Source organism: Tiliqua scincoides, chromosome 5 (genome assembly GCF_035046505.1).
Source record: "Tiliqua scincoides isolate rTilSci1 chromosome 5, rTilSci1.hap2, whole genome shotgun sequence".
NCBI classification, from domain to species: domain Eukaryota; kingdom Metazoa; phylum Chordata; class Lepidosauria; order Squamata; family Scincidae; genus Tiliqua; species Tiliqua scincoides.
In genome coordinates this window covers 91,339,185-91,362,449 of record NC_089825.1, presented here as the reverse complement: position 1 = coordinate 91,362,449, position 23,265 = coordinate 91,339,185, and the positions used below count along the sequence as shown (strand labels likewise).

Here is a 23,265-nt window from a genome sequence, read left to right as displayed (position 1 = left end):
CCCCCAGCCAGATATTGGATCTTGCAAAAATACATCAATGATACAAATAAATGCGGCAGTTTTATTTTATGATCAATTAAAACATGGCACTGATATAGATATTAATATTTGTAAAGAGGCTGTTCATTGAGTTGCCTTCTTTCCTCAATGTCTGGCCTTTTACTATGTGGTAATTCCATATCACTCACTGGAATGCTGAATCACCTAGTGGAGAAAGTTCCAGTTATTTTGCAGCATGGTTTTGTTTGTTTGTTTTTTAAAGCAGGGATTACTTTGTCAATGTTTCTTTACATGGAGCTAGATGCTTGTGGTGTTGGCTCCTGAGCTGACTGTTGCTGACCCCCTGGTTCTCCAAACCCTGGAATTTGGGAAAAGCCTCCCCCATGAGCAGTGCTTACCAATCCTCTGCGTTGTCGCTTTTCTTTCAAGCTGATCTGTGCATAGGGACACTCTGGGCAGTCGTGTCTGCCCAGACATCCTGCTGCACAACCTGCTGGGACACTGGGCAATAGATGCAACCGTCCAGAGCATCCCTGTGTACAGATCAACTTGAAAGAAAAGCTGCAACATGGTGGAATGGTAAGCACCGCTCAGGACAGGGAGGGCTTTTTCGGAACACAGAGGTCTCCAGTTTGGAGACTGCTGCCCTAGCCAGAGATGCATTGATCTGGATTGAAATTGGTATTTAAAAATGGTATAGAAATTGGTAAATTGTTGTTGACATTTGATGCTGATTGACCACTCTGTTAGACACAACATCTTAATGGAAGTGATTGGAAATGATACCTGATGGACAGTTACCATAGAGGTAACTTCAAGATTCTTTCTCTAACCTTATGCTCCAATCTCTTTTTTTCCTACTAGAGGATTCGAGGCCGGAAAGCAACACTGGATGAAATCCAAACGATCCATTCAGAGCATCACACGTTATTGTATGGAACCAGCCCCCTGAACCGGCAAAAACTTGACAGCAAGAAATTGCTAGGTAATGAGTCCAGAGTGTGCTGTCATTTTAAGATTGCACACCTACAGTGTGCTGGGGTTGTACAGGACAATAGTAGCAGGATCAGAATGCTGGAGTGCTTGGAATCTACATTAGATACAAAGGAGAAGGGATTTTTGGATGAGTATTGAAATAAACTAGGGCATCATTTCTCAGACTATGGGTTGGGACCCACTAGGTGGGTCACGAACCAATTTCAGGTGGGTCATGTAGCACCTAGCTCAGCTGCCATTAAAAATACAGAGCTGAAAATATAGGGGACAGAGTTGCTGGGCAGGACAGGCTCCCAGTGGGAGAGAGGCCCAGAATAGTTGGGGAAAATGGGACGCTGGAAGGGAAGAGTGTTTGGAGAACTGTGTAGTTGAAGAAGAATCCATGTCTGTGCTGCTTTGAATTATGAGCTGGAATGTTTGAATTCTGAGCTAAGCAAAATAACAGCATGCGTATGCTGTGTAATGGGCCCTTTAGGTTTGGCTTAGGTTTGAAGCCTAAATTGATGATGTCACTTCTGGCCATTACATCACTTCCAGGTTAATGACATCACTTCCAGTGGGTCCTGACAAATTGTCATTCAAAAAAATGGGCCCCAGTGCTTAAAAAGTTTGAGAACCATTGAACTAGGGAAGACCCAAGAGGTAGTGGGCTACAGCTAGTGTAACATCAAGATGATTCAGGAAGGGTTTTACTGAAGAAGGGTCTGCTTGTGAGCACATGAAAGAAGAACTTATAGATAAATAGAAAGGGGTGGCTGTTTCAGGCAGAAAAAAATTGCAGAAGGCATGGAGATGGGCGGGCAGGAGGAAAGAAGTTCAGTGATGAATTTATAGGACTGGAGGAAACAATGGTGTTGTCATAGAGGGGAAGGAAGGAATTAATGCAATATTGGATACAACTGCACAATCAATTAATTTAGTATTGATGCACAATTCAGTATCCTGAAAACGCCTGCTTTCACTTTAAACAAACCAAAAAAAAAGTAGAATCTTTAGAGCCGTGAAAATGGTTTGTTTGCTGGATTGTTCTGGATAGTAGGAAGGGGCAGGAAATGTGGGCTTAAATATGGGGAAAGAGAAAGAAAGGTCTGCCTAGCCTGCTTCTGAGTTTTTAGCAATTCCAGATGTATCTTCCCTTTTATGCCTAATTTCTTTACCAAATGAGGATTAGAAACTTGCTTTTTTAATGGTATTTGAATGCCTATGAGTTTCATGGCCCGGATAGATATTGTACTGTGATAATGGGAGTAAATAGGTGTTCCTGAGTACGTGTGCTAGGTGCAATTTATTTTTCATGGTTTGTTGTGCAGAAGTCTTCCTTTCTGACATAGGATCTGGTCAGGGTACAAATGTGTTCTCCATCTTCCTGTCAGGTTCTGGTTCTCAACTCGTTGGCTTCTCCAAAGTGGAGAGGGCATGTGTTCGTGTGTACATGTCCAACATGTTCCCTATCCCCTGTAATTGGGTTCTGACTTCTTCTCTGACTGTGTCTCTTTGCAGGTCCTCTTACTCAGAAGATGTATGCAGTTCTCCCATGTGGAGGTATTGGGGTGAGTGCATGACTTTCCAAGTGGTCATCCTTTTTAAGACTTGGTGCTTGGGGAGCTTCTCTCTCATGTTTCTGTTTAGAACCACTTCCACCTTTTTACATGTAACTCTTACAGCAGCTCTGATTTCTGGATTTTCCAGGCACTTTGCCAAATTGATGTGAGTTCAGGCACCTCTTACTTTTCTCTCTTTTCTGGAGTTTATTGTATTTTGAAAAATGTATTTCAGAAAATTCAGACTCCATGGAATGAGCGTCCCTAAGCCCACAAAGTCCCATTCTGTCCCAGTCACACACAGAACAAGGGTTAGGGGGAAATGCAACCTGTTTTGAAGAGCAAAATGGGGAGTATTTGTAAGTGGAGAGCTATAGAGCTATGGGGTGAACTCTTTCCCCTTGGCTCTCACTTCACCCTATAGCGCTATAGCTCTCACTCACTGCTCTTCAAAACAGGCTGTATCTCCCCCGACCCTTAATTTGTATGTGATTGTGACAGACTAGAATTTATTTTAAAGAAATGGTATGCAACCATCACATCTCTTTATGAACAGAGAAAATTTCCCTTTTTGAGAGATGCTTGAATCATGACACCTTTCTTCTTTGAAAATTAAGCATACACACACAGGTTCTCTCCTTGCGTCTTCATTTTCCGCCAGCATCCCAGCATATCAGTCCTGCCCCCCTCTGTTTCTCTTACAGTTTCATTGCTGGTTGTTTCAAATTCCCATGAAGCTGCTTTATGCCAGGTCAGACCATTTGGACCATCTACACCAACTCCTTTCATATAGTGGGCTGAATGACATTCATGGTGCCTGCTGAGGGCCAGAAGTGTCATAATTAAGCAGAAAGTGACATCATTAAGCAGATGATGGCCAGAAATAAGCTCCTGGTTCTCGCACAGAAATTAATTAACTGCAAACGATAGAAGAGAAAATGTGCAAATCTTGTTCGTAATTTTAAGATCGTCTCACTGAATTTAGTGGCACCTGCTCTCAGGAAAGTGTGTATAGGATTGCAGCCAGAAAAGAACTCGGCAAAGACTCAGGTTGAACTAGGCATAATCTCAGATATTCTTGTTCTTGGAAACTGGAAAACCTTATTAGCTCCTGCAGTTGCTCTTCTCTGTTTCTTCCATGGTAGGTTGACAGTGACACAGTGTGGAACGAGATGCACTCATCCAGTGCAGTCCGCATGGCCGTTGGATGCTTGGTAGAGCTAGCCTTCAAAGTGGCGTCTGGGGAGCTTAAGGTGAGTTCTCCCCAGTGTGCAGCTTCTCCATGTTTCAGCTCCCCCTCTCTAAACTCTACTCTGTAAAAGAGTACTGCTGACTATACACAGATTATGCAACAGGTTAGACTTACTTAATTGTGGCTCTTGTTTATTATTATTATTATTATTATTATTATTATTATTATTATTATTATTATTATTATTATTATATACCGCTTTTCAACTAAAAGTTCACAAAGCGGTTTACAGAGAAAAATAAAATAACTAAATGGCTCCCTGTCCCCAAAGGGCTCACAATCTAAAAGATGCAAATGAATACCAGCAGACAGCCACTAGAAGAGACAGTGCTGGGTGAGGTGGGCCAGTTACTCTCCCCCTGCTAAAAAAAGGAGCACCCACTTGAAAAAGTGCCTCTCACCCAATTAGCAGGGGTAAATTGGTTTACAGCCAGGGGGCTAGCAAAGCATTCCTGAACTACTGCTAGAGTTGCCTGTTTCTGTCTTCAGAAATTCAAGCAGAGTGTTTTCTAAATATTTGCAGAGTGCCATACACTTCTGACAAGAAGTAGCTTTTAAATGAGATCAGAATAGCCGAGCATATGCAAAGTACTCCCTGAAGCTTGTTTGTTCTGTGTACACCTCGGTATCGAGTTCCTATTCCCTGCTTGTGGCACTCTGTGATCTTGGTTTGTGAGTGCAGGCTTGAATCCAACCTTGGAAACTAGACTTGATGGCCCTTATGTCTGTACCCTTTTCTCCCTACAGAACGGATTTGCTGTCATTCGGCCACCAGGTCATCATGCAGAGGAGTCCACAGCTATGTGAGTATGTAGCGTAAAGGAGAAAAAAAGATGTGTATGCTTCGATATAAAGGAACAATTCCCAGTTTTATTTTGGAATGTGCAAAAGTGGGGATGCGGGAGTGAAGGTTTTATCTATATAAATTCTACTTTCTGTGTCTTTTTCCCTGCTGAGTAATATGAGGAACTTTTAAAAATCCTGCCCTCTCTTTATAATCAACTAAGAGCTAAAAGGGGACATTAATTTAACCAGTCATCAGTGTCTCCACTTGGCCATTTACGGCTGCAGAACCTCTGTTCTGTTTTTGTAAATGTTAGGTAGGATTGGGCTGTAAATTAGGCGTCAACGTCATCCAGTGAAATAATTTGATAGCAGGTTCAAAAGGAAGTACAGTGTGCCCCCCGTATCTAGGGGGGATTGGTTCCAGGATCCCCCACGGATACCAAAATCCGTGGATGCTGGAGTCCCAGATAAAAGTGGAGGCAGGGTCACAGCACCACAATACCTTACTTTGAAGAAGCGCGAGCCCTCTGTAAGTTGCGCCAGGCATGTGGTCCTCTGCATTGGCCTCCCAGCACCTCAGAATGCCTCCAGGAAGCTACTTCTGTTCATGTCCATGACTTCCTGTTTGCTTTCTTGGGCATTCTGAGTCACAGGTTGGCCAGTGGAGTGGGCCACGGGCCTCCCCATGCCTCAGAACACCTCTCAGGTGCTACCAGAAGTAGCTTCCAGTCACTTCCTGGAGGTGTTGTGAGGCATGGGGAGATGTCTGTGGTGGTTCAGATCTGCAGATGCTGAGTGCACAGGTAAGGAGGGCCCATTGTAATTATTTATGCTACATGTAATTAACTTGTGGGATTCGTTGCCAGAGGATGCTACAATGTCCTTTTTTAAAGGGGATCTGATGACTTCATGAAAGATGGTTTTATCATTTTCCCGGTAAAGGTTATTTTATATATTCCCTTATTTATATGTCTTTAAATTCAACACTTGTAAACAACAATTTTATCAGGACCTGTGGTTTAAAGAAATGAAAGTATTGATGGACAATAACTAAGGACAGTCCTTTGATCTTCAGAGGCAACTTTGCAGAGGCCTCTGGCTCGCCACTGCTGGAGAGAGAGTGCTGGGCTGGGTGGACCTTGATCAGACCTAACACTGCAGTCCTTGTGTCCTTTGCCTTCCCTTTGCGCTGTTCTGACTGTGCCATTCTCCTTTTTCATTTCACAGGGGCTTCTGCTTCTTCAACTCTGTTGCCATTGCCGCCAAACTTCTCCAGCAAAAACTTGCCATCAGCAAAATCCTCATTGTGGATTGGGTAAGGGTTCATTGGTCTCCACTGAAATGGCCACTCTTTAAAGGCAGAGGGGGAAAAGCGTGCAGGCTCACCCTCTCTCCACCCTGCTTTCTGCTGAGCATTGATGCTCTGGCTTGTCTGGGAGCAGTCAGCAGCTTACAAGAAGTCAGGCATTACTGTGGCCCTAATTGGCACCACTTCAGGTTGTGGCATGCATTCCCCACTGAGTGCTCCTCACCCATTGGGTGACACCATCTTTTAATATGTGGTGATGCTGTGTATTGTGAACTACTTTGGGTGCAGTATTTTTTTGGAGGGGGGGGGGGAAACAACAACAGCATACAATTTTTTAAAAAAAATCTAATTACCAAAAGACACCTACTGTAATTCTTCATGTGCACATCCTTGGGGCCTGTATGCATATCCAATTACAAAAAAGGAAAGGACGTATCAGGCCCTGAGAATTGTGGGAACAGCAGCTTTGCTGTCAGGGTATTCCTCAGGCAGCATTACCCAAGTTGCATAAAGGGCTGGGGACTCTGAAAGACCTAGGATACTGCCCAACTATGCCACCCTTTTCAGTTTCCCTTCCCTTCCACACTCACTTTTTGTCCACTACAGACATTTGCATGTTCATGCTATGGCAGTGCAATTACATAGATTTATTTATTACATTTATCTCCCACTTTCTTCTACGTAGAACTCAAGACCGCCTTGGTGGTCTCCCAACTAGGCACTGACCAGATCCATAATTAGCTGCTGTTGCCAAGTTTCTGTATCGTGTTCCTTCAGACCATGCCCTTGGGACTGATTGATTGAATGATTGATTGTTTGATTGAGATTGATGTACCAATGCAACTCTGCCTGCTGGCTCAGCACAGCTTTTGGGTTTGCTTTCTCTGGCACAAGAAGCTTAGGTGTGATCTTGTCTGCTTGAGTGGCCTCTTGTGCCAATTACGAGATTGTATCTTTTCCTTGTTTATTAAGCTAGGTATGCCCAGTTCCTTCAGCTTGTCTTCCGAGGATTACTCTTCAGGCCCCCTTATGCATCCTCTGACTCACTTCCAGTATTCTGCTTGACCTGAGGTGCCCAAAAATGATCGTGACATTCCTCAGGCCTCTTGAAAGTACAGAGCTGAGTGCCACTTTGAATTCCTGAGTCTTGGAAACGAGGCTTCTGTTGAAACAGTTTTGAGTGACTCTGGATTCTTGGACTGCTTGTAAAACGATGGCGATTTGTGGTCCACTATGATTCCTGACATCTCAGTCCTTTGTATGTTTACTTGTATGTAAGTCCCACTGTGTTCAGTGGTGGCTTACTTCTGAGTGTGCATGCATAGGATTAAATCTCTCTTAAGTGCTGCCTTCTCCTCTGCTTGGCCTGTTATTCATCTAGCACTTGGGTATAGGTCCTTCATTCCTGTATATAGAATTTTTATTCTCTAGTTCGTTGCTAGAGTGTATGTTTGTTGTTGCCATGCCACCAGTAGCAGAAGGGCACTTGGCCTCAGTAATCCCATTATCTGAGTTTCCTAGTCACAGTCTTCTCTTTTCTTCCTTCAGGATATTCACCATGGCAATGGCACCCAGCAGGCATTCTACGGTGATCCTAATGTGCTCTATATCTCCCTCCATCGCTATGACAATGGCAACTTCTTCCCAGGCAGTGGAGCCCCTGAGGAGGTGAGTACTCACCTTTACTCTAGCACTTGGCTTTGAAATATAGAAGAAGCTGGGGCTGAAATCAGCCTCGAATCTCTCTGTAGTTTCCTTAGAGGATGGTCTCTGTGAGCCTCAGAAAGACATGGCCTCTGTGGGCCTCAGAAAGGCCCCCAGAGGAGCCAGAAAGGCAATTCCACTTTTGACAAAAACCAGAAGTGCCTTTCAGGCACCTCTGAAGGCCTTTCTGAGGCCCACAGAGGCCTCTGTGGGCCTCAGAACACCTCCGGATGGTGACCAGAGAACATCTCTGATGGTCCAGCGGTCCTGTGGACCGGACCAGTGGATTTGCTTATCTGCAGGATACAGTATCCATGGGTGGTCTGGGAATTGAGGGCCAATTGTATTTTATAACTGTATGGGTGGGGGAGAGCCTATTCAAAGTATGGGTGGAGAGGAGTGAAAATCTTCACTGGACTCAGAGTCAAGTACATGTGTCAATAGAGCAAAAGCAGGGTGGGGAAGCAGAGCTCTCCCTACAGTGGAAAAATCAGTACTGAATCTTGTAAGGAGGGTATGTCTATATGCACCCAATGTGACTGTACCAGAGAAGGAAGATGTGGAGCGAGGCAGAGGATAGGTATCCAGTAGAGCAGCTGAATGCAAACTGAGAGCGAAGTCTCATAAGTTAGTTTTTTGCCCTCTGCATTGGGACAGCCGTTTTGTGTGGGGAGAGGCTTTCCTACTGAGAAGACAGCTTGGCAAGGAGGGTGGAGCATTTCCTCTGAGTGGTGCCAAGAGTGCTGAGAGAATTTGTAGCCTCCAAAGCAAATTCAGTTATGCAACCGTTTCCCCTCCTGTATCAGTCACCCATATTTTGAGACTGATGAGCCTTTTTTTCAGTGTGCATCCTGCTCACTGCTGCCCAGATTCCTCCTCCTCTGGTCTCTGTTCCTTGGCTCAGCACTTCCACTGGAATTCATTTGCACACAGGCCCACCTTGTGGTACAAAATGGATGTAGGCCAGTACCCCTCCCCCCCCCCCGGCAGCTCTGCGAATGGTCACTGAAAGCCAGTTTTTGTTACCTGTGAGGTTTCTCTGTTTCAGGTTGGCAGTGGAATGGGTGTAGGTTATAACGTAAACATTGCCTGGACTGGTGGAGTCGAACCTCCCATTGGTGACGTGGAGTACCTGACCGCCTTCCGGTAGGGTTGCCAGCAGTCACTATCTATAGCAAGGCTTGAGTGGGGCCTACTCTGGCAGAGGTGCCTGTGTGAGTGAAGGCTTGCCTCTTGTGCTAGTAAATTCTCCCAGTGGTGGCATACAAAGGAACAACCAGAAAACAGGGGTGGGGGTATGTGTCTTTGTGATGGTTATAGTCTCTGGTGGGAGGGTCACAAATCTCCTCGCAGCCTGTAGGTTAGAGAAGGCCTAGTCCTTTGCTGCCACTGCCAGAACCACTCTTGAAACATGGATGTGTACATAGTGGCTTGCTAACTTCTTGCTCCTTCCCTTCTGGGACCCCATCTCTGTGGCTTGCTAGCTAGCCTGTTGACCAAGGAACACATTAACAGAAAACATCCTCGAATATTTCACCACTGAAAACAGGACCACTTCTGTGTGCTTGTAAGGCCCTTATTTTTGCACCAAGGATCCAGTTCTGCTCACTGTTATATGCTGCTTGAAGGCTGCCTCTGCCCTCCTGTACATAGTGCTCATTTGGTCTGCAGTAGCCCGACCTGCACTACCTTCTGAAGCGAGTAGAGTTAATAAGTACATTCTGCAACATTTATTGTCTGGATAGACCCTGCAACTGGGGTGGGCAGGAAGCAGTGCACTGGTATTTTGTGATTAGTCAACTAAAAAAGAATCAACTTAGCTGTTAAAGAATTTATTCTCTTAGTTCAACAGGGTTTATCAAGAACACAATTGTCCTGTGCAATGTTATGTTATCAGACTTAACACTGAAGTGTTAAGTCTGATAACATAACATTGCACAGGACAATGTTCATTGGCCAACATTGCACAGGACAATGTCCATAGCCAACTTCAGGCCCAGTCCTATCCAACTTTCCAGTGCCGGTGCAAACACAATGCAGTCCTGAGGAAAGGGAACAAACATTCCCTTACCTGGAGGAGGCCTCTGTGGCTGCCCCTCACCCACAGGATGCAGCACTTGCCTCATTGGCATGGCTGCACCAGTGCTGGAAAGTTGGATAGGATTTGGCCCTTCATGCATATAGGGAAAGCTAGCAATGACACGGTGCTTTAGTGTTCATGGATGTGAATTGACATGCTTGTGAAGTAGGGCAGCACTTTTCAAACTGTGGTTCGCTGCCCAAGGCCAGGTGGGTCGCAAGTTGGGACCACCTACTCACCCTTACCTCCATCTGGTTCCAAATTGGAGCCAAATGGACGTGACTGGATACCACTTACAGGTTGGTCAGAGATTTCAAGCCAAACCAGATATGCTAGGGCAGCCATTTTCAACCACTGTGCCGTGGCACACTGGTGTGCCGGGAATGGTCTGCAAGTGTGCCGTGGGAGTTTGGAGGAGGGTCATTGATTAGTAGGGCCATTGGGGGGCATAGCTTCCCACCAACAGCATGGTGTGCCTTGTCAATTGTCAAAATACTGATGGTGTGCTTTGACAATTTTAGTACCTTGTCAGTGTGCCATGAGATGAAAAAGGTTGAAAATCACTGTGATAGGGCCATTATTCACATGCCTGCCCTGTAAATGGAATTAATTGTTGACCAGGACTTGCTGAAACAGCAGAAGGCATGCAGAAGGAGAGGATACTGAATGTTCCTCCCTCTTGCTTCACATGTCTCCAAAGTTCTCAAGCCGCTTTTGTCACTGTCTGGTTGGAAAGTGACCTGGGAGTGGAGAAAAGTGCCCGGGGTAATGGAACTCTCACCCTGATCAGCAGAACCTTCCTGGCAGGGATCTTTGTGGAGAAACATTCCAGAGACAAGTGCTATTGGGAAGAGAAAGAGGGCATTCCCCCTGGTATCTCTTGATGGTATCTCCTCTCCGACTTGCATTGCCTACAGAGAACAGGGACAGATCTAATCAAATCTAATATTATCACTGTATTGGGGAACTGCAAAATGATGCATGGAGAAAACTATTTGGGTAGAATTTCCCCTCTGCATGTGGTGGCGTGATTTTGATGTTGGTGGGTCTCCCCCTACGTGAAGTCTGAGGGCTTCTTTGTGTCTTCTCCAGGACTGTGGTGATGCCAATAGCCAATGAATTCTCTCCAGATGTGGTCCTAGTTTCTGCTGGCTTTGATGCTGTTGAAGGACACCAGTCCCCATTGGGTGGATATTCCGTCACAGCCAAATGTGAGTGTGGAGCATGTGGGAGGGAAGCCCCTTCCTCACTTTTGTAAGCCACTCACACCACTAGTGGTACCTCCCCTGTAAGCCCATTCCCATATCTGCCCTCCTTGTGCTTTTTTAACGTTGATTTATTAAGTTTATCTGTCCGTTGTGGGACTCAAGGTAGCATATCTGGGGGTACCAGGTGGTCTCCCAACCAGTTGCTGACCTGACTTAGACCTGCTTAGGTTCAGCAAAGTTTATCCTGTGCCTTCAGACCATGTCTTCCTACCACAAGGTGTCTCATTGGGAATAGGTGTAGTTGTCCAGCTGTGCCTGCATGCACGTGTTATTGTTGCGTTACAGGATGCGTTTGTTGATGAAAATGGGTAGGGCTACATTAGCTAATTCTCTGCACAGTTGGTGCAGAAGTTCCATCCACACAAACATAGGAAGCTGCCCTCTGCTGCACCAGTCCTCTGGTCCCTCTAGTCCAGGGGTGTCCAAAGTTTTTGGCAGGAGGGCCACATCATCTCTCTGACACTGTGTCGGGGGCTGGGGAAATAAATAATTAATCTACATTTAAAATTTGAATAAATTTACATAAGTTTACATAAATGAATATATTGAAGATGAACTTATATAAATGAATCAAGGTCTTGCAATAGCTCAATGCCTATAAGAGGCCTTGCAAAAAGCAAGGCTGACCTTTCCTTAGCTGCCGCTGCTGCATCACAGATGTGAAATAGCAAGCAGTGGAGGGAGCTCTCATCCCACAGCTCACACAAGAGGTCAAACAGTCGCCCTCACACTGAGAGAAGTTGTGTTGGGCCAGTGTGGGCTTCAACAAATCTCCGGAGGGCCAGAGGCTCATTGGAGACTGGGGGCTCTCTGAGGGCCGCATTGAGAGGCCTTGAGGGCCGCAAGTGGCCCCCGGGCCGGGGTTTGGGCACCCTTGCTCTAGTCAAACAATGTCCACTCTGACTGGCAACAGTTCTCCAGTTTCAGGGGAAGCTCCCTTTTCAGCACTACTACCTGACAGTTTTTACCTGGACATGTCAGAGATTTGAGCTGGGGTGGGGCAAAGATGGAGGCATGCATGCGTGGCTTCCACTGGGCTTCCACTGAGGAGCAGGGGCACTTGTATCTTTTGCAGACGATAGCTCTTGCAGAGCCAGGATGGTGTAGTGGTTCAGGATTTGGTTTATGACCTGGAAGATCCAGGTTCAAATCTGCACTCAGCCATGAAGGTTCCTGGCTGACCTTGGGCTAGTCACCATCTCTTCAGCCTCACCTACCTCACAGCGTTGCTGTGAGGACAAAAGGAGGAACTATGTACACTATCCTGAGCTCCTTGGAGGAACTGCGGTATAAAACTGTGAAGAATGAATGAATGAATGAATAAATAAATGATTCTTGATGTTCTCTTCCTGGTCCACATAGGTTTTGGACATCTGACCAAGCAGCTGATGACACTGGCAGGTGGGCGGGTTGTCCTAGCGTTGGAGGGAGGTCATGATCTGACAGCCATCTGTGATGCCTCTGAAGCCTGTGTCTCTGCCCTGCTTGGCCTTGAGGTAGGTCTGGCTGGCAGGACTGCTTCTCTCTCTCTCCCTCTGGGTGTGAGGGCTCACCCAGTGGCTCAGGATGAGGTCCAAAGGTTTTGGGCAGCTGTTGGCTGTGATTCTGCCATACTTACGAGAAGTGGTCTGGCAGTGATGGGAGTGGTGCTGGAGGGTGGGAAAGAGGAATAAAGGCACACTTGTCCTAGCATGCCTGTGTGTGTCCATTTCTGTTTAAATATTAGTCTTTCAACACTGGTGTCAGCACAAGGCACAGCTGGAAATCAGTATAGCTGTCCAGTTTTCATGATCGAAATGAAGCTACATTTCCCTGCTACGCTTTAGGGCACCATCAGATCTGTGCAAAGAAAAATATACTTCATATAGCGCTATCAACAAGCATGGTGCTTTGCAAAAGTCAAACGGACAGGTCCCTGCCCTGAGGAGCTTCCATTGTAGATAATTGCCAAAAAGGAAAGAACAGAGGCAGGGAAGGGAAATAGAGATGGGGTAAAGAGGGAAAGAACATGCCTTTATTTCATGTACAAGTGGGTCCTCATTACCCATGGGTGGGGGTGGGGGGTTCTTTCTGGAAACTCCCCCCATAACAAATTTGGCTGATGCTGAAGTCTAGTACCTGATGCTGCAATGACTTTCCTGGGGGACATGCCGGGCTCTCTGGAGGTCATGCTGGGCCCATGGCCCACTCCACCTTGCCTCCTAGATGCAACCAGAAGTGGTTTCCGGCTACATCCTGGAGGCCTTCAGAGGTGCAGGGAGGCATCTGCAGATGGTGGAATCCATGGATGCAGAGCCCGTGGGTACCGAGGGCTCACTGTACATGCACTTAGTTACAGGAAAAAGGGGCCAGCCTTTGCAGAATAGGCAGGTCTGTCTTGCCTTGCCTGCTCTCTCAGCTTTCCTTTGTGCTTCTCTTTCTTGCCTTTATTTATTTTTTGGTCCATCTCATGATTTTTGGATGGCTTTGAGTGCTGGCATCTTTTACTGTAAAAACGAAACACTTTGTCTTTCTCTGATATAGTTGGAGCAGCCGGATCAAGCTCTGTTGCAACAAAAGCCCAATGCAAATGCTGTGGCCACGCTGGAGAAAGTCATTGAAATCCAGAGTAAGTTGTGGGTGCTGGGCTCTTTGCGATGGACAAGAACTGTTTCTGGTGTTGTATTTAAGGATGGTACCCACAAGATCTTTTGGGGTACCCGTGAAAATGAACGTGACCAGTGTGTGCTGGTGAGTGTTTGGAAAGCAGGAAGCTTATACCAGTTTATCCTCTATGGTACTACTTCACACAGTCCACCTGTTTGAAGTACCACCAGAATTTACTGGCGATGCCATCACTACCAGTCCACTTCTGGGTTGGGAGGCAGTGTGGCAGAACACGGGTAAGAGGCTCAGGGCAGACAGAAAGCTTTTCTGAGTGTGGAAAAGCATGCTTTGGAGCTCTGCCTCTGAGCTGAGCCTCCTACTGCTGTTTGTTGTGTCTTATTCCTGCCAAGTCTTACTGTAAGTACCACCAGTCACCACCTTAAGTACCTCTGGTGGTACCCTTACCACTGGTTGAGAAACACTGGCTTATACTAGAGGTTCCATGTTTGGCAGAGGGCCTGTTTCTAGCCCAGTCATCCTGGGGCCTCCTTGGCTCCAAGATCCAAATTGGTTTCTAGCATCCTGTGATGTGCTTCTTGTTGCATCCCAGCTTCTAAAGCAGAATCATGAAACACACTCCTGCCTCTTCCTGCTTGAGACCCTCTTTAGCCCAAGTTCAGTTAGTGCCATGTGATGGGTGGGGCAGAGAGGGGGGGACTTCTTCTGCAAGATGCACCACCCCAGGTATTTCAGAAAACAGGCTCCCAGCCTTCTCCCACCATTCCACTGTTTATTCAGAGGGTTCACGTCCATCTCGAAAATAGCCTCCCCCCCAAAAAAATGTAAGTTGTCATTGTCCCTTAAGTGGGAAAGTTCACAAGTGACTGTGGCAACTCCTGCATAACACTTTGCCCCTTATACCGTAGGCAAGCACTGGAGCTCAGTGAAACACTCTGCAGCAGTTGTCGGCTGCTCCTTGCTGGAGGCGCAGAAGGGCGAGGCAGAGGAGGCAGAGACGGTCAGTGCCATGGCATCCTTGTCAGTGGACACAGAGCAGGGGAAAGCAGATGGCAGTGTTCGGTATGCTCACTCACTTGAATCAGGGATGGCAATGTCTGAGGGTCTTGCTTCAAGCTCCATGTTCCTACCGGGGAGCCAACCGGGGTTGTATTGTGTCTCTCTGTGTTAGAAAGAAAGAAAATGTTAGCTTCCACTTAGCAGCCACAAAGGTGGTTCTCTCTGAGCTGAAACCACAAACTAGTGACTTTTTCTTAGGTCAAAACTGGTCTCAGCTGACGTTTTCCCCCCTACAATATTGGAGGATGGGCTTTAAGCTTTGTCCTGTCTCTGTTCTGAACCAAATGGTCTTCTCTCCACCCTGTACTTGCTGTTATCCCCTGGAGGGAAGCTCTCGCTGATGCTTGCTTTATTGTCCTTTCACCCACCTTATCTTCTGGGCTTGCAGCTCTGTCTTCCTGGGCATCTCTAAGCTTTTGTGCTCTCTTTCCACAGTTTTTGAGCCCCTAAACCAGGGCTTTTCAAACTGGGGTGTCGCGACACCCCAGCCTGTGGGCCCTGGCCCCTGCCCCCTTAAGGGGTGGGGGCAGCCTGGAGGCAGGGAGGAGGCAGTGGTGCACTCCTCAGAGAGTTTGAGAACCACTGCCCTAAACCTTTGTCCTGCCTAACACCCCTGGCTCTGCTCCCTGTCCTCAAAACAGCAGCCACAGAACTGTTTGTTTTGCTGTCTAAGGCTTTTCTTCCATCCTCAACAGATCTCCCACTTACCTAAAAGCTCCCCTGACTTTCAGTGTTGTAGCAATTAATCCTCCCTTCTTGGCAAAGTGTTCACAGCACAGTATTTGACATTGCAGCCGACAGCTGTGAATCCTACCTCTTTACCAAGGGAGGGCCATTAATGCGCTGTTCTTTGCCTTCTTCCCTCCCCACAGACAAGCAGAGGAGCCAATGGAGGCCGAACCTGTGTTGTGAAGTGCCAAGACTTCGATTTGTGTAGCTGTCACTCTGTGGGTTTAATTGGTCATTTGTGATTTCGTTTAAAACAAACAACCAACCAACCAACAACAAAACAAATTAATTTTTTTATCTATTAAAAGAAAAAAGAAAAAAAAAAAAGAGTTGCACTGGACAAAATGCTCCCGTTTCTGTGTGCGTGATCGCGTCAGTCTCCTAGCATTCATTCTCACCAGCATCACCATTTTGTCCTAACTCTTTTGGGATTTGTGAGGGGAATGGGGGGGGGCTTTCAAATGGACATCTCCTCCTGCTATTCTTTTCTTAAGTTTCGTTCCCCTCTCCCTCGCCCCCAGCTGCTAAACTCATCCGTCTCTCAGGGCCAGTGCAAGCTATTTTGCTGCCCTTGGTGAAATTTACACACAGAACATCTTCTTGTAGGCCGAGGAGGCAGGGAAGTGTACGGTACTTCCTCTCCATCAGACTTTTTGCAACTTCTTTTCACTGCTCAGTACCAGGAGGCTTTTGCTCCATTCATTGATGTGGAGTCAGGAGAAATGATGCCATTGGAAGAAACGAGCGGGGAAGGGGTGAGATCCAGTTGTCTTTGAATTTCAAACCTTATTGTCCAGAAGGGCAGGAGCAGGAGGGCGTTCCCCTACAAGATGTCTCTATTAGCCTGGAGCCCCTGGAATTCTGTTGTCCAAGGCAGCCACCTATGTTACCTATTGGGTTGGGCCTGCCTGCCCCTTCTTCCAAAATCTCTTCCTGGAATCTCATTTCTCCCCTCTAGATTATTTGCACATTTTGATGGGATTGAAGATAAACTCCCAGATGTGTTTTCAAATACTTCCCCCCCCCTCCAATTTCTACTTCCTGTCTCACCTGCTATCCGCCCCCCCCGTCCCATTTAGAGCCAAACTGTTTGGATTTAATCCTACCTTTGTTGCCTAAAACCTTCTTTCTCCTGATCCATCCAGTTGTAAAGTGTTCCTCAATGTGTATAGTTCTGAATTGATCTCTAAGAGAAGCCCCCAAGGTGAGGAGAAAGGAAAAAAATGTGTGCCTTTAAGTCATTTTTGTTAATGCCTTAATTACCCTGTGAGTTCAATTCTCCTCCAACCCCCCCTCCCAACTTCTGCTAACCATCTCTAAGGGTGATGACCCTTTATAAATATTGGAAAGAAATCTTGGGTAATCCCTGACTCCCGTGCGCACGGATCCCCGATCCAGTGCTAGTCTTGGGTAAACAAACGAATAGCATGTGACTAGCTGTGGGAGAACGTGGATGGGGATGTACATTTGAATGCACATTGGAATATACATCCCGTTCAAATCAACACAGTGCAGACAGACAGCATCCTTGCTGGGATACACGCCTGATCCTCAAGTCCCAATCTGGCAAGCAAAGATTTGTGCACGCAAGCCTGTTTATGAGCACAAATCTCCTTAGCTGGATCAGGGTTTATGTCATTAAATTCCTTTTGTAATTAAGAGTGTGCTTATGTTGACTGTTTCATGACCAATGCTTTCTGGAAGTTTTCTCTTTTCCTCTCTCTTTTTTTTCTTTCTTCCTCGTTGTTGTCCTTGTTTGAAAGACTCCTCATCACTTATTGTAAATAATTTGATTTCTTGTATCACGTGCACAAACTTTGTTTCAATGAAACTTTTGTCCATTCATAAAGAAAAAAGAAAAAGGAGAGAATTCTTTGCTGTTACTACTTCACCAGCCAAAAACAAAAACAACTAAAAGAAAAGAAAATGTAGAGCAATTTTAACTTTTAAAAGAAATGGATATAAAGAAAAAAAAGGTATATAATTTTATTACAGATGTATTATTTAATAGTATTTTTTTAACTTGTACCACAAAACTCTCCTTTCCTTTGGAAAGTTGCTAGCAGGGATAATGCAACAAGGGAAGTGAAGGGGCTTGGGTATTGTTTTCATTAATTCAGGGCTGTGGGATTTCTAAGCTGTGTGCGTGTGTGTATGCGTGATGATAGGGCACTGGGGAGGGGGGAGTTGTATTGAATGTAAGATTGTGATGTGTTTTTCGCTGCACTCATGGTTGCGAATCTTGCCAGGGAAACTGTTTTAGGGATCTCTGCGTTTGATTAGAGATTAATCCTCCCAAAAGTTCCATGTGGAGGTGGCAGTTGGGGGTTGGGGTATTCCTTCCCAAGGTTACTTAGGAAATAATTGTACTTAAGTATGTGATGAATGGAATGGAATATCCAGGCAAGGCTTTCCTTCCTTCCCTCCCTCCCTGCTGAGTTGGCACTGTGGCAGTAGCCCAATCCAAAGAATGGGGGGGAGAGCATCAACAAAGGCCGTTGCATCAGACAATAAGCATGTCTGAAAATGGGTTCCTTGCGCCTGCTGTACTAGTTCATAGCAGCCTGCTGGTGGGAGAACGGAACAGGCAAGTGGGAGATGGAGACCTCATCCAACAAAGTGGTCATGCTCACCTATCTGGATCCCCGTGTCATAGCCTTGCCACTGCTAGCAGGGCTGGCTTTAGGGCAGTTTGACCAAATTGGGCCACGTGCCTGGAGAGGCTCCACACTGGGGCGAAGAGCCTGCAGCCAGAGCTGGCACCTCACTGTGTAGCTGACAATCTCGCATGGAATCTTCCATACCGAGAGCGAAGTGAGCGGATCATTGCCACTCGACGGCCCTCCCTCCTACCTGTCCCTGGGTCTGATTGGCTTGAAATTGCCTCCTCCCTGGAAGCAGTTGGTGGCAACACTGCTGCTGGCAGCCTCACAGCTACCCACTCATCCTAGTGGGTGGAGGGGGGGGGCCCATGGGATGGGAGACCCTGCAAAAATGTTTTGCATTGGGCCCCACAGCTCCTAAGGCCAGCTCTGACTACTAGGCAGTATTTATCCACAGTTTCAGCAGTGTGTGCTTAGCTTTCTGCTTTCTCAGGCTTTTTAATGAATTGGGTTGAGAGTAGATGAGCCGCATCTAGCAATACATCAGCACCAGAGCAGGCAGGGCATGAGGTTATACATGCTTTATCAAGTGGCTGCTTCTGTGTGTCGTAGCACAGGTGTGTGTTGCTTAACGACTGGCCGCTTAACAACGGGTCGCATATATGATTTGGTCGAAGTACAACAAAGAGGCTCTTAATGAAGCAGTCAGGTGGTCTCCCATAGCCTACAGCAGAGTATCTGTTTACACAACAAAGAGGCTTTTAATGCAAAGAAGAGGTAATCAGTCTCCAGTAGCCTTTGCAGCCAGTGAGTGTCTGTTTACACAACAAAGGCAGTAGATTGGGCTGAATGTTCACTTAACAACCTAATCGAATAACAATGGGGAACGGAGAATGTATTACCCATCATTAAGGAAGCACACCTGTACCTGGGAGGGTTTTCAGCTGCTTTGGGCCTCCTGGTTTGAAGTTGGGAAGGCAAGGTGAAAACAGGGTAGAGATTTTATGTAATAAATGGCTGGATGCTGTTGTCTCCACACAGCAAACATTTACCCACTTGCTTCCACAATATAAATTGGCTTGCTAGACACAAGAGCGAGGGAGATGTCCTAAGAAAAACAATCCGGCCAGGAACAAGCCCTTTTTAGCTGTGGATACCAGTGTGGGGTGAAGCCCCCTGAATATCTGAAACTTCTGGCGTCCCTCCCCAGATCAGAGCCATCCAGATGCACCTTTTGCATTAGTTTCTCAAGACCGCCTGGTTGTCATTTGTTGGCTTTGCAGAGTGCTCTTCAAAATGGAAAGATGTCACAGAAGGATGCTGCAGGTCAATAAAGGGGCACCATGTGATATCTTAGATACAGAGGAGTATCTAAATATGAATCAAGGTGACTTGGCAGTTAAGGGAAATAGTGGTGTTTCCAGTAACCTCTGATCGCTCATATGTGCATCGCATATTTGTTTTGTTTTCGTCTTTTATAATTCATATACATGAGTCAATTTTGCATTCATGGTGAGGAAAAATAAGCCATATGGGGAAGAGAGAGGGGAAGGGTGGTGAAATGTATTCTTGTCAGGAAGGGTTAATTTTGGATTGCAGGTACATGAGTTAAGGTACCACCCTTAACCTTAACTCCAGAGTAATCGGCGATGTCAGAGTAGCAACTTCCTACCTACATCCAAAGTACCACAACCAGCCTAGGTTTATCATCTCTGTGTAATTTGGCAGCAGCACTCCATAGCCTCCCTTGTTGCAGACTGAGAACATCACTCCTGCCAAGTCCCCAATCACATTCAGGAGATAGGCTGCTGTGGATCTTGAATGCCTGCGCCTTAAAAAAATGCCACCCCTTTAAAAACGCTAACTTGTGCACTTCTATACCCACAATCAAGCTTTGCCTTTTCAACCTCTTTTCATAGTGGCAGCCCTTGAGTGCTCTGTCACAATTTTAGAACTGATTCCTGAGAGTTGGTCATTTGAGAGCTTCCCATGATCCCATCCAGGGCCTTAGGAAATGCACAGATGTACACTTAAACAGGACCAATCACTATGGCCTCTTGTCCCACTGAAAGAGCTCAGCTGGATTTTCACTATGCACTTGACAAATGTACTAATCAGCAATTCAAACATTGATCTTGGCAATCTACTATTCCCCCCATCATTATATGAACTACATGATTTTTTTTTTAAAACATTAAATTTAAACATTCATTTAAATATCTATTCTCTGCCTTCAAAAAAAAAATCAGTTTTAAAATAGTCATAAAACTGCTCTAGGGAATGGCGTGGAGAGGTGTTGGTGACATGCGAGCACTAACCAATCAGTGCTGTTCATAGCAAGCTTCTGCAGCAGACTGTCAGAGCTGGTTTTCCTAAGCTTGGTCCTGGACTGGAATTGTACATCTGAATACAACATATGTCTGTACACACACTTTGTTTACACAACCAGGAATCAGTAAATGTCAAAGGGAAGCAGAATGGTATCTGGTCTTACATCTTCCCCTGGTTTCTTGGCATGTACAGAGTATGATTTGTGTCAGTCTCTTTTTATGCTATGTGGGTTTTTCATGTGTATTTTGCAAGGCTGGGGATTTGATGCAGCCTCTGCCCCCAATCATTGCTCAGATGCATCCTCAATTGTGCATCTTCACAACCTCCCAGCAAGATGCATTTAAATGGCTAAGTGCTAGATGGGAGCTTCCAATTCTTCCCTCCCCCCCCCCAACTTGGAATGATTGTCTATGGCTGCTTTCAATCTAGTGTATATGCAAGGGTGAGCCCTGACCAGTTTTTGCCATGTGAACATATCCCCAGAAATAAATGAGGAATTCACCTTTCGGGCTAAGATTTCAGGGCTAGCAGAAGATACCCGGGACCTACTTCCTTAACTATACACAAGCTTCCTGATGAGCAGAATTAGTCCAAAAAATAGAGAAAACTTTGACTTTTCTTTTTTTTAAACCCAAACAAGCACACATCATCTCACTGCTCCTCTATCCAGTATCTGCTGTTGAAGGTTTGAATTGCAGTTATGGATGCAGCGGTGATTCACGTTGAGAGCCAAGGTTCTCAAAAGAGGGTGAGGTGGAACTTCCTTTGAACCCAGGAGGACTGCTAGAGCAGGTCTAGCTCCTCATTACTCCTCTCCCCAATTGTGCATTAACCCATTAGGTTGATTGGGTTACGCGCACACTCAAATCCATGCCAGTTTCATAGGAATATTAGGTTTTTCCATGAAGTATCTTGAACAGTGGCAGATCAGGTCAATCAAAATTCCTAACTCTTGTATATGTTGAGAACCTTAAAGCATCCCATGCACTTTCCTGTGTCATCCCCCCTCCAGTGGAGCAAAAATAAGAAAATTGCCCCTGTGGTAGCTCCATGGAAGGCTGAAATTATGAATTCAGAAATGCTCACAATGTTTGTATTTTAAGAACCAGCAAGGCAGCCCATTTGGTCTATAACCCAGCAAATCCTTTCTTAGAACTGAGAAAATATACTGAGAATTCCGCTGCTTGCAGAGTGGTAGACAAACAAAGGTGGGGAGCATGATATTTTTAGCAGTTTTATGTGGTCACGACTGCAGCAGATGATGGAAAGAAGAGGACTTTAGGAGCACTCATATTAGCTGGGCTGTATCCAAAGAAAGCTAGTTGTGACTCAGCATAATTGAGTTCTATGAGATACGCGAGTTGTGACTAATGTTACGTTGCATTCATTTCAATGGGACTTAGTCACGGCTGACTCACTTTGGAAGCAACCCATTGTCTATCCAACTAGCCAGGTGAAGTGGGCATTTCCGTTATGACTCACATTTGCACGCAGGAGGCATTGCCATTCCTCTCACCAATCCTTTTCACAGATGCTACTGTCCATGTGTGGTTTGCAGGATATTTCCATGCAGACCTAGAGCCCCGAAAAAGAGGACATGCTGACTTCTCTCCCTGGGCTAGTCAGGGGTGAGCGCACACAGGCTTCCATTGTTTAGACAACCAAATGTTCAGGAATCAATAAGTGTCAAAGGGAAGGAGAATGGTCCTGTTTCTTCCCCTTCACCCTGCCCACATCCTTCCACTTATAAAGAGACTTATAATCCAGTTTTAAAATGGAATCGTATCTCTGTTGAGATTATACACCTTTTGCACACAGCAAAGGTGACTCCATCTAGATTAGAGAACAAGCAGTGTTTTTACACAAAGGTTAGAATTAGGAAGGGAGGGTCCCGTCAGAGGGTTTGTCACACATCTCTCTGTCTCTTTTTTCCACTTCTTGGTTTTTTTGGGGGGGGGGGAAGAATGTATACATTTTTTCATCAGCCATTGTTTCCGTATTGTTTCTCATTTGGGGATTTTTTTTTTGTGTGCGGCAGGTGGGAGAAGTCAGAGGCTGGCCATACATTGCAAGCCCTTTTGAAAAGCCATTAGTCCTTAGGACAACAGCATGGAACAATTGTCTTGTGTTACAGCTCACATTCAGTGGTTATCCTTTGTATAGGATTCCACACCAGTATTAAAATTGTCAAGGGTGCTGTACTTCAGGAAAGGAACGGTGTTTTCTGTTCCCCTCCCCTTTTCTTCTAACCAACCCCTTTGCCATGACATTGCCCTCCACAAATGGGAATATCTGTAATTTTTTTTTTTCTGGCTTTTCCTCCTGCTTACTTGTCTCTCACTCTCTCTATCTTGCTCTGAATACAATTTTCAGTTTGAGTATTTTGTAATCTGTTCCAATGTTTGTCCTTGTGTAAATAAAACTTTCTGGCAATATTTTGTGGCAGAATCAATGTGTGGTGCCCATTGGCTTTTCTTTGTGAGTCTTGTCCCCCACTTGCCAAACTCAGTGGAGCCCAAACGGGAAAAAATGTGGATTGTGTGTGTCTCATACAGGAGGACTTTGGCTTGCACTAGCTCTAACAAATGGGATACACGTGTAGCTCTCATACTGCTTGAAGTCCTCCTTACTATTACACACTGTTGAAAGCTTTTCTTCCTCTGCTGTGTTCATTCATTCTACATCAGCCTGTCCTTCACTGATCACAAATTGCTACTGCTGTGCTGATGGCAAGCGAGATGAAACCAAGGCAAAGTCTCAGTGCAAACTTTTCACTTTTTTTTTTATAGCTCTTTCTGTCTAGGGTGTGGGCAATTTGGAGCCCCAAAATACTTTTGCTATCTAGAAGTTGTTCCAACCAGCAGGTCTGGTGGCTCACCGTGAGGCAACTTCATACGGAGTTAAGGGCTCCTGAATCTAGCCCTGGTGCCTCCTGACACAAATTGAGGGTGTTTGCCCGTTCGTGAAAAAGGCAAGGAACACACAGTTGTTCTATAGATCACA

General features: G+C 45.8%; 1 protein-coding gene across 4 annotated transcripts in view; it reads left to right on the top strand.

Moving 5' to 3' along the window:
• The window catches only part of HDAC5 (histone deacetylase 5), a 129,177-nt gene extending 106,480 nt beyond the window's left edge, over positions 1–22,697 (top strand). For all 4 annotated transcript variants that reach the window (XM_066628789.1, XM_066628787.1, XM_066628786.1 and 1 more), the window contains 12 exons: positions 865–985; positions 2,497–2,546; positions 3,683–3,790; positions 4,537–4,592; positions 5,803–5,890; positions 7,433–7,552; positions 8,637–8,734; positions 10,761–10,879; positions 12,299–12,432; positions 13,460–13,544; positions 14,449–14,602; positions 15,472–22,697. In XM_066628789.1, the coding sequence (XP_066484886.1) occupies positions 865–985; positions 2,497–2,546; positions 3,683–3,790; positions 4,537–4,592; positions 5,803–5,890; positions 7,433–7,552; positions 8,637–8,734; positions 10,761–10,879; positions 12,299–12,432; positions 13,460–13,544; positions 14,449–14,602; positions 15,472–15,511 (1,173 nt within the window). In that variant the 3' untranslated portion in view covers positions 15,512–22,697. The remainder of the gene's footprint in view (positions 1–864; positions 986–2,496; positions 2,547–3,682; positions 3,791–4,536; positions 4,593–5,802; positions 5,891–7,432; positions 7,553–8,636; positions 8,735–10,760; positions 10,880–12,298; positions 12,433–13,459; positions 13,545–14,448; positions 14,603–15,471) is intronic.
• The last annotated feature ends 568 nt before the right edge of the window (positions 22,698–23,265 follow it).